Source organism: Oncorhynchus mykiss, chromosome 6 (genome assembly GCF_057628025.1).
Source record: "Oncorhynchus mykiss isolate SJ-2025 chromosome 6, ASM5762802v1, whole genome shotgun sequence".
Lineage (NCBI taxonomy): Eukaryota > Metazoa > Chordata > Actinopteri > Salmoniformes > Salmonidae > Oncorhynchus > Oncorhynchus mykiss.
Window position 1 is genome coordinate 64641367 of NC_143027.1, and position 15255 is coordinate 64656621.

The 15255-nt window shown below is 44.4% G+C and overlaps 1 protein-coding gene across 1 annotated transcript; it reads left to right on the forward strand.

Annotated features, from left to right (window-relative positions):
* The first annotated feature begins 6929 nt into the window (after positions 1 to 6929).
* On the forward strand, positions 6930 to 14928 carry LOC149983045 (uncharacterized). The gene is made up of 7 exons (XM_090239450.1): positions 6930 to 7326; positions 7434 to 7484; positions 7681 to 7992; positions 8222 to 8341; positions 13868 to 13892; positions 13999 to 14048; positions 14804 to 14928. The coding sequence occupies exons 1-7, from the start codon at positions 7218 to 7220 to the stop codon at positions 14926 to 14928; spliced, it is 792 nt and encodes a 263-aa protein (XP_090095576.1). The 5' UTR covers positions 6930 to 7217.
* The last annotated feature ends 327 nt before the right edge of the window (positions 14929 to 15255 follow it).

Here is a 15255-nt window from a genome sequence, read left to right on the forward strand (position 1 = left end):
GACTGTAGTGGCTGTTAGTTCATGCTGTTCAAAAAGAGGTAATTATGATGATGTCTCTTTTCTGAATGACATAAAGTAATGATCTACTGACAAATAACAACTTTTGGCAACCCTTCCTATGAATACTCTCTTCATAATGAATTACAAGCATACGTACACTGAGTATTCAAAACATTAAGAACACCTTTCCATGACATAGACTGACCAGGTGAATCCAGGGGCCCTCAATATTAGGATGTTGTTCATAATGTTTGGTATACTCAGTGTATAACGCCTTATGAGACATTATAATAAAACACATTATAATTGCAGTCGCTAATAACTGCTCTTAAATATAACTACATTCATGAAGCATTAAACACTAGTTCTACTGTACTCCTCACACATAGCATCATTGTAATTGAACCTACAACAAGGAATTATGCTGTTACATTTTAGTGGGAGAAAATGATCAATAGGCTTTTATTTGTCTTTTGGCCAAAAGTTATTAACATGCTAAGATATGTGTTAATATATCGTAGAGAAAAGAGCCAAGCAGCGAGTGCCCAAGGAAGATACTTGAGGTAAGCCTAATAATAGTTTATTATCATATCCATACTAATGTGGCACAACAAGAGATATTGAACCAATGGACTTTGTTTCATTTTCACAGGCACTGAAGCTAAAAAGGACCACTACAGTATGTACTGTAATCTGCCAACCTGGTCCAATGGTACAATATGACGGTGACCCCCAGGGGCAAGTTAGCTTTACGGGGCCAGCCTTTTGTCGAGAAAATGTGGGAAATGAATGAGCAACCTACAATCAGTAACCAATGTTACTTTTCTCAATGGCTATTTATAGTACTGTTTTTAGCTTTAGCTGCTATACATCTGTTGTAACATTACCTGATGCTATGGGGTAGTGACGTTCACTATGAAGGAATTAATTTGGAATATATTGACAGAATGCTTAAGAATGTATACAGTTTGTTTATTGGTATAATTAAGCAATAAGGCACGAGGGGGTGTGGTTTATGGCCAATATACCACGGCTAAGGGCTGTTCTTATGGATACCATATGGTCATATATCACAAATCCCTGAGGTGACTTATTTCTATTACAAACTGGCTACCAGTGTAATTAGAGCAGTAAAAATAAATGTTTTGTCATACCCATGGTATACAGTTTGATATATCACGTCTGTCAGCCAATGAGCATTCAGGGCTGGAAGCACCCAGTTTATAATTCATCTTAAGATTCAGGAGTATAAGGCTTTTTTTGTATGTTGAAGGAAATCTCCACCCAAAAACTATATTTTGGTATTTGTTTCATTAGTCCATTGTTGATATAGTCCCAAAATGTTTTGTATGTCATCAATAGGTTTTGAAGATATGTAAAAATACAGATATCTGTCCCATATGATACATTTTGCATCATATACTGCAAAATGCCGCATCTGATACAAAACGCACCTGTCACACCCTGACCGTAGTTTACTTTGTATATTTCTATGTTTTGGTTGGTCAGGGTGTGAGCTGAGTGGGCATTCTATGTTTCATTGTCTAGTTTGTCTATTTCTATGTCTGGCCTGATATGGTTCTCAATCAGAGGCAGGTGTTAGTCATTGTCTCTGATTGGGAACCATATTTAGGTAGCCTGGGTTTCACTGTGTGTTTGTGGGTGATTGTTCCTGTCTCTGTGTTTTCACCAGATAGGGCTGTTTTGGTTTTCGTTACGTTCTTTGTTTTGTAGTGTTTGTATCGATTCGTGTTTTACGTTTGTTTTTTAAACATGGATCGCAATCTACATGCCGCATTTTGGTCCGACTCTCCTTCACATATAGAAAACCGTGACAGCACCATACGGGCCAGTTATACATCTTCAAAACTTTATTGCTGACATGCAATGGATTAATGAAACAAATACCAGAATATAGTTTTTGGGTGAAGTTTTTCTTTAATAGCCATTTATTTCCCTTGGTAGGGTGCTGTCTTTTGGATGGGATGGTTAAAGGGGTGTCCTGACTCACTGGGGTCACTAAAGATCCTATGGCACTTACTGTAAGAGTAGGGGTGTTAACTCTGGTGTCCTAACTCTGGTGTCATCCCAATCTGGCTTTACTACAATTTTGGCCACCTAATCATCCCCAGCTTACAATTGGCTCATTCTTCTCCCCTGTAGCTATTCCTCAGATTTTTTTGCTGAGAATGTGTTCTCAGTCAACTTACCTGGTAAAATAAGAGTACAAAAGTGTCCAACATTAGCAGCCTGCTAGTGCTAGCTGAGCCAGTCAGTGAAACGATGCTGCAAACCTACCTGCTTAGTGCTGCACACAATGTTTAATGCTTTCAACAAAGCTTGCTAGCTCGTAAGCTACTGTAGTAGTGCTAATTCAAAAGTTAAGTCAAGAAGCAGCTGTTCTGCCGTGAGTCATTGAGTAGCCTCCCGTCCCGAGTCAGCCATTGTGCTCAGCTGACCCAACAAAGCAAGGTAGAGCTATCTAACTATGTCAGAAAACTGGCTAGCTAACATTTACAACAGTAAACTAAGCATCTGATCAACTTGAAGTCACTGCACTGGAGGCCATTGTCCTTGCATATAGTTTTGCAGGAGATAGCCAACGCTTTGTTTTAATTTTCTCACAACGACAAACTATTAAATCACTGTCATAACTTTTGTAATAAAAATGTGGAACTATGTTTTCATTATTTGAATGGCGGATGCTCAATATTTGAATTTGAATATGAGTTCCACATCCTACAAAACAGATTGATTGACAAGCGTCGCATAGAAGTGACACAATCTGACATAAGACAATGCTCTGATACAGCATCAAGTGAAACACCAGAGTCTAATATATCAATGGTCTTTACAGAGGGGCCAGAGACTGGAGAAGAAGTTGGGGAAGCATATGGAGTTGAACATGTGAGACTGGTCAATGTAATCCGATTGATAAGTTCAGCTGTTGTGGTCATACTTCTACTGACTGTAGTGGCTGTTAGTTCATGCTGTTCAAAAAAAGGTAGGCTGATCATGATGTCGCTTTCTGGAGGAGACAAACAGTAATGCACTGTCAGATAAATATTTTTTATTGAGAATTATGTGGTTATACCATATAAAATACATGTTTTACTGTACATATGGAACAATTGTAATTGAACCTATAAAGGGTTATGTATTTAAAACTGTTAATTCTACAGTGGGATACATAAAGTACCAAATGGTTGCAGTCACAGTCAGTTGAATCTCTGACTGGTAGGATGGGTGATGTTCAATAAACGTTAAATAAACTATACAAATTGAGAATTTAATCTTATAACTGTATTGATCACGAGCTCTGGGGGCCCATGCGTCCGTCATCTCACACCCATGTCTAAATTGTATTACTTTTTTAAATAAATCATTTCCACATGTAGCAAGAGAAGTGTTTGTGTTGCACAGTCTACGTGGTAGTAGGTGAGTCAGACAGGTAATATAGTTTTCATGCCTCTAATAAGCCTATTTTTCAGAGGTGCCAGCCGCATCACGCCTCGGCCTCCTCACCTATTGGGTGTCAAGTTAAAAAATGTTACGTGAAACAGGTCGTACTTGGATGGAGATTGATGAACAAAAGACAAGACCATGTGGCAGTGGCGGTGCGTGGGTAAAATCACCGGGGAACCCAAACATGTTTACTCACCCTACTTGTAGAGAAACGCCAATGCCATCATCTTTGACTCTGTCATACAGTACACGCTTTCAGTTTCTGTTGTTCTTGGCAACCTGACTAAAATGCTTGCTTCCAAGCCTAACTTCCTTTCATGGGTAACGATGCGCCATGCCAGCGTGTTAATATTAGCATACTACATTTACTGTAGCTACATGTTGAACTTCTATAAAAAAAATATATTTTACCTTTATTTAACTAGGCAAGTCAGTTAAAGAACAAATTCTTATTTTCAATGACGGCCTAGGAACATTGGGTTAACTGCCTTGTTCAGAACGACAGATTTTTACCTTGTCAGCTCGGGGATTCAATCTTGCAGCCTTTCAGTTACTAGTCCAACGCTCTAACCACTAGGCTACCTGCCGCCCCTATCCTCTCAGGTCAAGGGAACAATGTATAAATGTATGGTTGGTTCACCGTTTTAATCATTGGTCAGTACGGAGAATTAAGTAAAACCACAAGTCCAAATCCCTATCTCCATCCATGTTTAATTTAGGAAAGGGATGATTTTAGCTATCTAGCCAGCCACCGGAGAACAACGACACAACGAGATTCAACAATTCAAGTTTATTTTTTATGTCAATGACGTTTGGCTTCTGATGTGATTGGTCTGAAGCCAAATCCAAACTGGCTTTCCTTGACATTTTTTTTATTGATGCGTCAGGACCATTCACAGCAGAGCTCACTCAGTTTAACTCAATGCTGATTTGCTATTATTTATTATTTATTTTTTATCAAGGGAGGCCAAATGCTCGCTGGCTTCCCTTGCAGTGAGATAGATACTCTACACATACTGAGACAGAGGGGCGCTGTTTCGTTCATGCAGATGCTTTCTCCGGTGAAATACATTCAGACGAATTCAAGGAAATTGATGAAACACCGAGAGATGAAAGATTCATTATTTTATATTTGTTAGATTTTTTTCTTGGCACATTTTCTGGGGAAGCCTGGCTTCCCTTGGAATCCATGAAACATGCCAAGTGGTGCACAAAAATGCAGCAAAAAGCTTTACCTGATCAAGCTCGTGCCAAATTAACGAAGATATCTCTCTAGAGACAGCAGGAGCGGTAGAAATACTCTCAATGATCAGCTATGAAAAGCCAACTGACATTTACTCCTGAGGTGCTGACCTGTTGCACCCTCGACAACTACTGTGATTATTATTATTTGACCATGCTGGTCATTTATGAACATTTGAACATCTTGGCCATGTTCTGTTATAATCTCCACCCGGCACAGCCAGAAGAGGACTGGCCACCCCTCATAGTCTGGTTCCTCTCTAGGTTTCTTCCTAGGTTTTGGCCTTTCTAGGGAGATTTTCCGTGCTTCTACACCTGCATTGCTTGCTGTTTGGAGTTTTAGGATGGGTTTCTGTACAGCACTTTGTGACATCAGCTGTGTAAGAAGGGCTATACAAATACATTTGATTTGATTTGATAACCACATCAGCAAAGATACCACCACGTGCTCAACTGATGAAACACCATCGCAGCTGGAAGCTAGTAGGCCTATTTTTATGCAGCAGCCTCCCAATTTCGACGGAGACATCAATGACAGCGGCTTTGCTCCTCCTCTTTTTCTTCCCCTCAAATATAATTACAGTTGGCCTACCGGGTGGCGCAGTAGGCTAAGGCACTGCATCGCAGCTGTGCCACTAGAGATTCTGGGTAAGAGTCCAGGCTCTGTCGCAGCCGGCCGCGACTGGGAGAACCATGGGGTGGTGCAGATTTGGCCCAGTGTTGTCCGGGTTAGGGGGAGCGTTCGGACGGCAGGGATGTCCTTGTCCTGTTGTGCACTAGCGACTCCTGTGGCAGGCTGTGCGCAGTGCCCGCTGACACGGTCACCAGGTGTATGGTGTTTCCTCTGACACATTGGTGTGGCTGGCTTCTGGGTTAAGTGGGCATTGTGTCAAAGAAGGAGTGCAGCCTAAGATCACCATGTGCATGTCAAGCGTCGGCTGGAGTGGTGTAAAGCTCGCCACCATTGGACTCTGGAGCAGTGAAAATGTGTTCTCTGGAGTGATGAATCAAGCTTCACCATCTGGCAGTCTGACGGACAAATCTGGGTTTGGTGGATGCCAGGAGAATGCTACATGCCTGGATGCATAGTGCAGGAATAATGGTCTGGGGCTGTTTATCATGGTTTGGGCTAGGCCCCTTAGTTCCAGTGAAGGGAAATCCTAGCGCTCTATACTATTCTGTGCTTCCAACTTTGTGTAAACAGTTTTGGGGATGGTCCTTTCCTGTTTCAGCATGACATTGTCCCTGTGCACAAACCGAGGTCCATACAGAAATGTTTTTTTTGTGATCGGTGTGGAAGAACATGACTGGCTTGCACAGAGCCCTGACGTCAACCCATTGAACACCTTGGAACTCCGACTGTGAGCCAGGCCTAATTGCCCAACATCAGTGCCCTAGCTCACTAATGCTCTTCTGGCTGAATGGAAGCAAGACCCCTCAGCAATGTTCCAAAATCTAGTGATTGAAGAATGGAGGCTGTAACAGCAGCAAAGGGGGGACCAACTCCATTTTAATGCCAATGATTTTGAAATTAGATGTTCGACAAGCAGGTGTCCACATACTTTTGGTCATTTTAGTGTATGTGGTTATACCATAAAAAAATATATTTGTTTTACAGCACTTACAACACATGGAACAATTGTAATTGAACCTATAAAGGGTTATGTATTTAAAATAGTTACTTCTACAGTGGGATACATACTATAACAGTTTTCTTCCTGGGAAGGAGAGGACCAAAGCGCAGCGTGGTGAGTGTTCATCTTATTTAATAATAAATCCAAGCTGAACACTTCAAAATTACAAAAACAACAAATGTGAAACCAGTCCTATCTGGTGCATAGACACAAAGACAGGACACAACCACCCACAAACCCCAACACAAAACAAGCTACCTAAATGTGGTTCCCAATCAGAGACAATGACTAACACCTGCCTCTGATTGAGAACCATATCAGGCCATACATAGAAACAGACAAACTAGACATACAACATAGAATACCCACCCAGCTCACATTCTGACCAAGACTAAAACAAGGAAAACACAAAATAACTATGGTCAGAACGTGACACATACAGTACCAAATGTTTGCAGTCACAGTCAACTGTATTGAAACCCTTAAATTGCCATATTATATACCATTCGGAATGAAGAATTTTTCATTATTATAAACTAATCTGTAAAGTCAAGTTTAGCAAAACATTTGTTTATATAGTATTATAACTGCAGATTAGTCCACTAGCAGTTCTGTAAGGAAAACCTGTAAATGTGAATGAAAGTATGATTTTTAATAAATAAACACATTTGATATAAGGTTCTACATGTCACTGACTATTTCAATTGATAGCTTATGTACCAGGACCCTTCTCCTCTGCAACATAAGGGTGTGCATAAAGTATGCCTAAAAATGTCCTAAGTAATTTGAGAAAGCTCACCAAACAGACCAATGTTCCGGGTTTCGATTCGTTCAATGTGTGGTTACCATCATTAGTCTGAAAAGGTGAGGTACAGTATGTCAACAATGCATTTCCATCACTCCACACCAATGAATCCATCACTCCACACCACTGAAGTCTCAGCCAACATCATGGCAGCAGTAGGACTCCTCTGGCTTGTGATCGGTGAGTATTTTGTACTGTTCAAGTAATAGAAAACCTTTTCAGAGAAATATTGATGTTCATTTCCTGAACATAATACTTTCTCTAAGTGTATACATTTTTCCACACAGCCACAGCCTCCATCCTTGTCAAATGTGAGGACGCAAAATCTGAAGACAAAAGTAAAGTATTTCTGTATCTTTTTTTTGTAGTGATTATTGATTAGTGTTTCATCAATACTTAATTACATCAATGTATAACATACAGTATATACCTTTAAAACACAAATGACCTTCTTAATAATAAGCACACTTACATTTAGGGGAAATCCTCATCTCCACTTAAGTTCACCCCTTATTGGCATTTGTTTCTATGCAGAGATCTACCCAGCAAAGATCTTTGGACCATCTAATGTGACTGGAGGGCAAAATGTCCATTTTAAATGTAGCATTACTGGCATCAGAGGACCTGAGGACAAGTTAAATGTTTACCTTTGCAAGAATGGAGTTGGGATAAGAATTGCGAAGCTGGAGAAATTTGAAAATGATGCTATTTTCACCATGAAGAATGTTACAAGAGAAGACTCAGGCAACTACAGCTGTGTGTACACCAGAGATAAACCTGTACCCAGTCACTTGAAGTCAACAGGGGAGAATTTAATAGTCTTTCATGTCGATGGAGAATGGAAAGGTAAGATTCTGTCGATATTTGTGTATAATGTATGTTTGTAATGATAAGATTGCTATCCACACTGTATATTTGTCAACTTGTTGCAGTGCAGTTCGAATATTTTTCATTCAAACACATTTTCAACCAATACATTGCTTTGTAAAGAAAGGCTACATACTCCGACTCAGCAACAAGTTAAACATCAGCGTTTACTGTACACCAGAGTCTAATTTATCACTGTTCTTCACAGAGGGACTAAATAATATGGGAGGACAAGGCAGAGCAGGACTGGCAGCAGCCTTGGTCCTCCTGTTTCTGACTCTGTCTTTACTGCTGTTACTGTGGAGGTGCTGGGGGATCCTGAAACCAAGTAAGTGAAGTGAACCTTTTCTGTTTGGTTTAGGCCAGTAATCAATTCTTAACACAGTGGGCTGGACAGCTGAAAATGCACTTTTAAAAGGCATTTTCACTGCCGTTTGCGGAGATCGCATTCACAAAATGCTGCAGATTCCCCAATCGGAAATTCCCTTTAAATGTCAAACAATTCATGTGGAATTTGGAATTTTGATAAACTAATCTGTTAACAGTCAAGTTTAGCAAGATATTTGTTACTATATTGTAACTGTAGATTTGTACACTCGCAGTTCATATTCACGAAACGTCAAATGACAGTGTTACGGTGAGTGAATGAGGACCCAAAAGCGAACTAACTTAAACAGAGCTTCTTTAATAACCAAACATAGGTAGGCTCAGATAGACCGGCAGATTCCGACAGGACAAGGTTACAGCAAACATGACGATAGTCTGGCTCAGGCATGAAACACAACAAACAAGAATCCGACAAGGACAGGAACAAAAACAGAGAGAGATATAGGGACCTAATCAGAGGGAAAAAGGGAACAGGTGGGAAACGGGGTGAATGGGTAGTTAGGAGGAGACAAGGCACAGCTGGGGGAAAGAGGGGGAGAAAAGGTAACCTAACAACGACCAGCAGAGGGAGACAGGGTGAAGGGAAAGGACAGAAACACACAACATGACAATACATGACAGTACCCCCCCACTCACCGAGCGCCTCCTGGCGCACTCGAGGAGGAAACCTGGCGGCAACGGAGGAAATCCTCGATCAGCGCACGGTCCAGCACGTCCCGAGAGGGAACCCAACTCCTCTCCTCAGGACCGTACCCCTCCCAATCAACGAGGTACTGGTGACCACGGCCCCGAGGACGCATGTCCAAAATCCTGCGGACCCTGTAGATGGGTGCGCCCTCGACAAGGATGGGGGGGGGGGGGGGAAGACGAGCGGGGGCGCGAAGAACGGGCTTAATACAGGAGACATGGAAGACCGGGTGGACGCGACGAAGGTATCGCGGAAGAAGAAGTCGAACTGCGACAGGATTAATGACCCGAGAAATACGGAACGGACCAATGAACCGCGGGGTCAACTTGCGAGAAGCCGTCTTAAGGGGAAGGTTCTGAGTGGAGAGCCAAACTCTCTGACCGCGACAATATCTAGGACTCTTAGTTCTACGCTTATTAGCAGCCCTCACAGTCTGCGTCCTATAACGGCAAAGTGCAGACCTGACCCTCTTCCAGGTGCGCTCGCAACGTTGGACAAAAGCCTGAGCGGAGGGGACGCTGGACTCGGCGAACTGAGATGAGAACAGCGGAGGCTGGTACCCGAGGCTACTCTGAAAAGGAGATAGCCCGGTCGCAGACGAAGGAAGCGAGTTGTGGGCGTATTCTGCCCAGGGGAGCTGTTCTGACCAAGACGCAGGGTTGCGAAAAGAAAGACTGCGTAAGATGCGACCAATAGTCTGATTGGCCCGTTCTGCTTGACTGTTAGACTGGGGGTGAAAGCCGGAAGAGAGACTGACGGAAGCCCCAATCAAACGGCAAAACTCCCTCCAAAATTGAGACGTGAATTGCGGACCTCTGTCCGAAACGACGTCTGACGGAAGGCCATGAATTCTGAAAACATTCTCGATGATGATTTGTGCCGTCTCTTTAGCAGAAGGAAGCTTAGCAAGGGGAATGAAATGAGCCGCCTTAGAGAACCTATCGACAACCGTAAGAATAACAGTCTTCCCCGCTGACGAAGGCAGTCCGGTGACAAAATCTAAGGCGATGTGAGACCACGGTCGAGAGGGAATGGGAAGCGGCCTGAGACGGCCGGCAGGAGGGGAGTTACCGGACTTAGTCTGCGCGCAGACCGAACAAGCAGCCACGAAACGACGCGTGTCATGCTCCCGGGTGGGCCACCAAAAACGCTGGCGAATGGAAGCAAGCGTACCCCGAACGCCAGGGTGGCCGGCTAACTTGGCAGAGTGAGCCCACTGAAGAACGGCCAGACGAGTAGGAACGGGAACGAAAAGAAGGTTCCTAGGACAAGCGCGCGGCGACGGAGTGTGAGTGAGCGCTTGCTTTACCTGCCTCTCAATTCCCCAGACAGTCAACCCGACAACACGCCCCTCAGGGAGAATCCCCTCGGGGTCAGTGGAGGCTACTGAAGAACTGAAGAGACGAGATAAAGCATCAGGCTTGGTGTTCTTAGAGCCCGGACGATAAGAAATCACGAACTCGAAACGAGCGAAAAACAGCGCCCAACGCGCCTGACGCGCATTAAGTCGTTTGGCAGAACGGATGTACTCAAGGTTCCTATGGTCAGTCCAAACGACAAAAGGAACGGTCGCCCCCTCCAACCACTGTCGCCATTCGCCTAGGGCTAACCGGATGGCGAGCAGTTCGCGGTTTCCCACATCATAGTTACGTTCCGACGGGGACAGGCGATGAGAAAAATACGCGCATGGGTGGACCTTGTCGTCAGAGAGGGAGCGCTGAGAAAGAATGGCTCCCACGCCCACCTCTGACGCGTCAACCTCGACAACGAACTGTCTAGAGACGTCAGGTGTAACAAGGATAGGAGCGGATGTAAAACGATTCTTGAGGAGATCAAAAGCTCCCTGGGCGGAAACGGACCACTTAACGCACGTCTTGACAGAAGTAAGGGCTGTGAGAGGAGCTGCCACCTGACCGAAATTACGGATGAAACGACGATAGAAGTTCGCGAAGCCGAGAAAGCGCTGCAGCTCGACGCGTGACTTAGGGGCGGGCCAATCAATGACAGCTTGGACCTTAGCGGGATCCATCTTAATGCCTTCAGCGGAAATAACAGAACCGAGAAATGTGACGGAGGAGGCATGAAAAGTGCACTTCTCAGCCTTCACAAAACGACAATTCTCTAAAAGGCGCTGGAGGACACGTCGAACGTGCTGAAGATGAATCTGGAGTGACGGTGAAAAAATCAGGATATCGTCAAGGTAAACGAAAACAAAGATGTTCAGCATGTCTCTCAGGACATCATTGACTAATGCCTGAAAGACAGCTGGAGCGTTAGCGAGGCCGAAAGGAAGAACCCGGTATTCAAAGTGCCCTAACGGAGTGTTAAACGCCGTCTTCCACTCGTCCCCCTCCCTGATGCGCACGAGATGGTAAGCGTTACGAAGGTCCAACTTAGTGAAAAACCTGGCTCCCTGCAGGATCTCGAAGGCTGAGGACATAAGAGGAAGCGGATAACGATTCTTAACTGTTATGTCATTCAGCCCTCGATAATCTATGCAGGGGCGCAGAGACCCGTCCTTCTTCTTGACAAAAAAAAACCCCGCTCCGGCGGGAGAGGAGGAGGGGACTATGGTACCGGCGTCAAGAGCTACAGACAAATAATCCTCGAGAGCCTTACGTTCGGGAGCCGACAGAGAGTATAGTCTACCCCGGGGGGGAGTGGTTCCCGGAAGGAGATCAATACTACAATCATACGACCGGTGTGGAGGAAGAGAGGTGGCCCTGGACCGACTGAACACCGTGCGCAGATCGTGATATTCCTCCGGCACCCCTGTCAAATCACCAGGCTCCTCCTGTGAAGAAGAGACAGAGGAAACAGGAGGGATAGCAGACATTAAACATTTCACATGACAAGAGACGTTCCAGGAGAGGATAGAATTACTAGACCAATTAATGGAAGGATTATGACAAACTAGCCAGGGATGGCCCAAAACAACAGGTGTAAAAGGTGAACGAAAAATCAAAAAAGAAATGGTTTCGCTATGATTACCAGAAACAGTGAGGGTTAAAGGTAGCGTCTCACGCTGAATCCTGGGGAGAGGACTACCATCCAGGGCGAACAAGGCCGTGGACTCCCTTAACTGTCTGAGAGGAATGTCATGTTCCCGAGCCCAGGTCTCGTCCATAAAACAGCCCTCGGCCCCAGAGTCTATTAAGGCACTGCAGGAAGCTGACGAACCGGTCCAGCGTAGATGGACCGACAAGGTAGTGCAGGATCTTGAAGGAGAGACAGGAGTAGTAGCGCTCACCAGTAGCCCTCCGCTTACTGATGAGCTCTGGCTTTTACTGGACATGAAGTGACAAAATGGCCAGCAGAACCGCAATAGAGACAGAGGCGGTTGGTGATTCTCCGTTCCCTCTCCTTAGTCGAGATGCGGATACCTCCCAGCTGCATAGGCTCAGCTCCCGAGCCGGCAGAGGAAGATGGTAGTGATGCGGAGAGGGGGGCAACGGAGAACGCGAGCTCCTTTCCACGAGCTCGGTGACGAAGATCAACCCGTCGCTCAATGCGAATAGCGAGTTCAATCAAGGAATCCACGCTGGAAGGAACCTCCCGGGAGAGAATCTCATCCTTTACCTCTGCGCGGAGACCCTCCAGAAGACGAGCGAGCAAAGCCGGCTCGTTCCAGCCACTGGAGGCAGCAAGAGTGCGAAACTCAATAGAGTAGTCAGTTATGGATCGATTGCCTTGACATAGGGAAGACAGGGCCCTGGAAGCCTCCTCCCCAAAAACAGATCGATCAAAAACCCGTATCATCTCCTCCTTAAAGTCCTGATACTGGTTAGTACACTCAGCCCTTGCCTCCCAGATTGCCGTGCCCCACTCACGAGCCCGTCCAGTAAGGAGAGATATGACGTAGGCGACACGAGCAGTGCTCCTGGCGTAAGTGTTGGGCTGGAGAGAAAACACAATATCACACTGGGTGATGAACGAGCGGCATTCAGTGGGCTCCCCAGAGTAACACGGCGGGTTATTGATTCTGGGCTCCGGAGATTCGAAAGCCCTGGAAGTGGCCGGTGGATCGAGGCGGAGATGGTGAACCTGTTCTGTGAGGTTGGAGACTTGGGTGGCCAGGGTCTCAACGGCATGTCGAGCAGCAGACAATTCCTGCTCGTGTCTGCCTAGCATCGCTCCCTGGATCTCGACGGCTGAGTGGAGAGGATCCAAAGTCGCTGGGTCCATTCTTGGTCGGATTCTTCTGTTACGGTGAGTGAATGAGGACCCAAAAGCGAACTAACTTAAACAGAGCTTCTTTAATAACCAAACATAGGTAGGCTCAGATAGACCGGCAGATTCCGACAGGACAAGGTTACAGCAAACATGACGATAGTCTGGCTCAGGCATGAAACACAACAAACAAGAATCCGACAAGGACAGGAACAAAAACAGAGAGAGATATAGGGACCTAATCAGAGGGAAAAAGGGAACAGGTGGGAAACGGGGTGAATGGGTAGTTAGGAGGAGACAAGGCACAGCTGGGGGAAAGAGGGGGAGAAAAGGTAACCTAACAACGACCAGCAGAGGGAGACAGGGTGAAGGGAAAGGACAGAAACACACAACATGACAATACATGACAGACAGCTCAATCGGAAAGCCCCTTTAAATATCAAGCAAGTTGTAACAAAAATCTAACGCGGAAATGATTGAATCCCAGCCTTACAATCACCATATGTGACATGGTGGGAGAACGTGAGCAAATGCTTGATGTTAATCTAAGTGTCTATGTATTGTAACACAATGGCTTAAGTAATTCCTTACTGTTGCTTTCAGTTACAGTGATAGGCATTGACCATCAACCAAGGTACTGTATATCAAACCTACCAAATGAAAATAAAATACTACTACTTGATTTATCAATGTCCACATTGTTGAGACAGAAAATACTAATATTTTTATTCTTCCCTTAGTGAGACTCAGGATACGGATCAAACATACAGTCTAATCTCAGTTGTACCAGGTACAATATATGAGTTCATATTTTTACATTGCAAATTTTGCATCACATATTGTTCATTTTCTTAAGTTATTTAAGTACTAAGTTATACTGCATGTTTTCTGTCTTTGATTTTCATATGCTGGATGTTCTAGTCGCAGCTGGTGCAATGTAAGTTTCTCTTCGTTTGCAATCCCTCTCGTACATTTCCTTCAGTGTCAGGGACATGGATGAGGCTTATTGTTGATATTTCTCTAATTACATATTTACATGTAGGAGTATGAAGTTCATTTTCTGTTTCTGTAGCTCTCCAACTGATCCTACAGGAAATGAGGCACTGCACAGTGTAATAACTAGAGGTGGGTACTAAAAAAGAAACAAGTAGAATAGAATACGTAACATGTACTGTCTGATGGGTTACAAAGGTAGGTTCATGTCATACCTATTTTTATCTGTTGTCTGTTATACTGACGTAGAGGCAGCCCTGAGCATCCCACGTAACCAGATACTACACAGGTTGATGAATGTTTAGCCACATACACACAGAGACCAACAGGCCTGCAGACAGAGGAAGACAATGTGAGCAAAGACTCATAACACAACTCAAGTCCCACAAAACTCAAACTACAGTCCACTGAGGTAGCTATATTTATATAAAGATGCACTTAACTGTAGCGATTTGGTTTCCCATAGACACTTAATTCTCAGAACACTCAGTTAACTTTCTCTACATTCAGTATCCAGCATGATTGACTAAATCTAGCAACCTCTCCCCTCAGTGAAAAGACCAGAACAGCAGGGGGAAACTGCCATCTATGCCAAAGTGACCAAAACAAAGAAGGAGAAAGAAAAACAGGACCCTGTGTACAGCCTGCTGAACAGAGAGGACACCATGATACTGTAGTAGTGCTATACTGTAATGCTATATAGTAGTGCTATACAGTAGGGCTATTGTCACACCCTGACCTTGGATATCTCTGTTTTATTGATATTTTGGTTAGGTCAGGGTGTGACTAGGGTGGGTACGCTAGTTTTTGTGTTGTCTAGGGTTTTTGTATGTCTAGGGTTGTTGTAGGTCTAGGGGTTTTTGTATCTCTATGTTTGCCTGATATGGTTTTCAATCAGAGACAGCTGTTTATCGTTGTCTCTGATTGGGGATCAGCCATTTCCCCTTTGTGTTTCGTGGGATCTTGTCTATGTGTAGTTGCCTGTCAGCACTCGTTTGTATAGC

Excerpts from the sequence above, each read along its gene's own strand:
- LOC149983045 (XM_090239450.1), top strand. The coding sequence starts at position 7,218 with ATGTCAACAATGCATTTCCATCACTCCACACCAATGAATCCATCACTC. Across the intron at positions 7,485-7,680 it reads CGCAAAATCTGAAGACAAAA|AGATCTACCCAGCAAAGATC; the intron begins GTAAAGTATTTC and ends GTTTCTATGCAG. Across the intron at positions 7,993-8,221 it reads TGTCGATGGAGAATGGAAAG|AGGGACTAAATAATATGGGA; the intron begins GTAAGATTCTGT and ends TGTTCTTCACAG.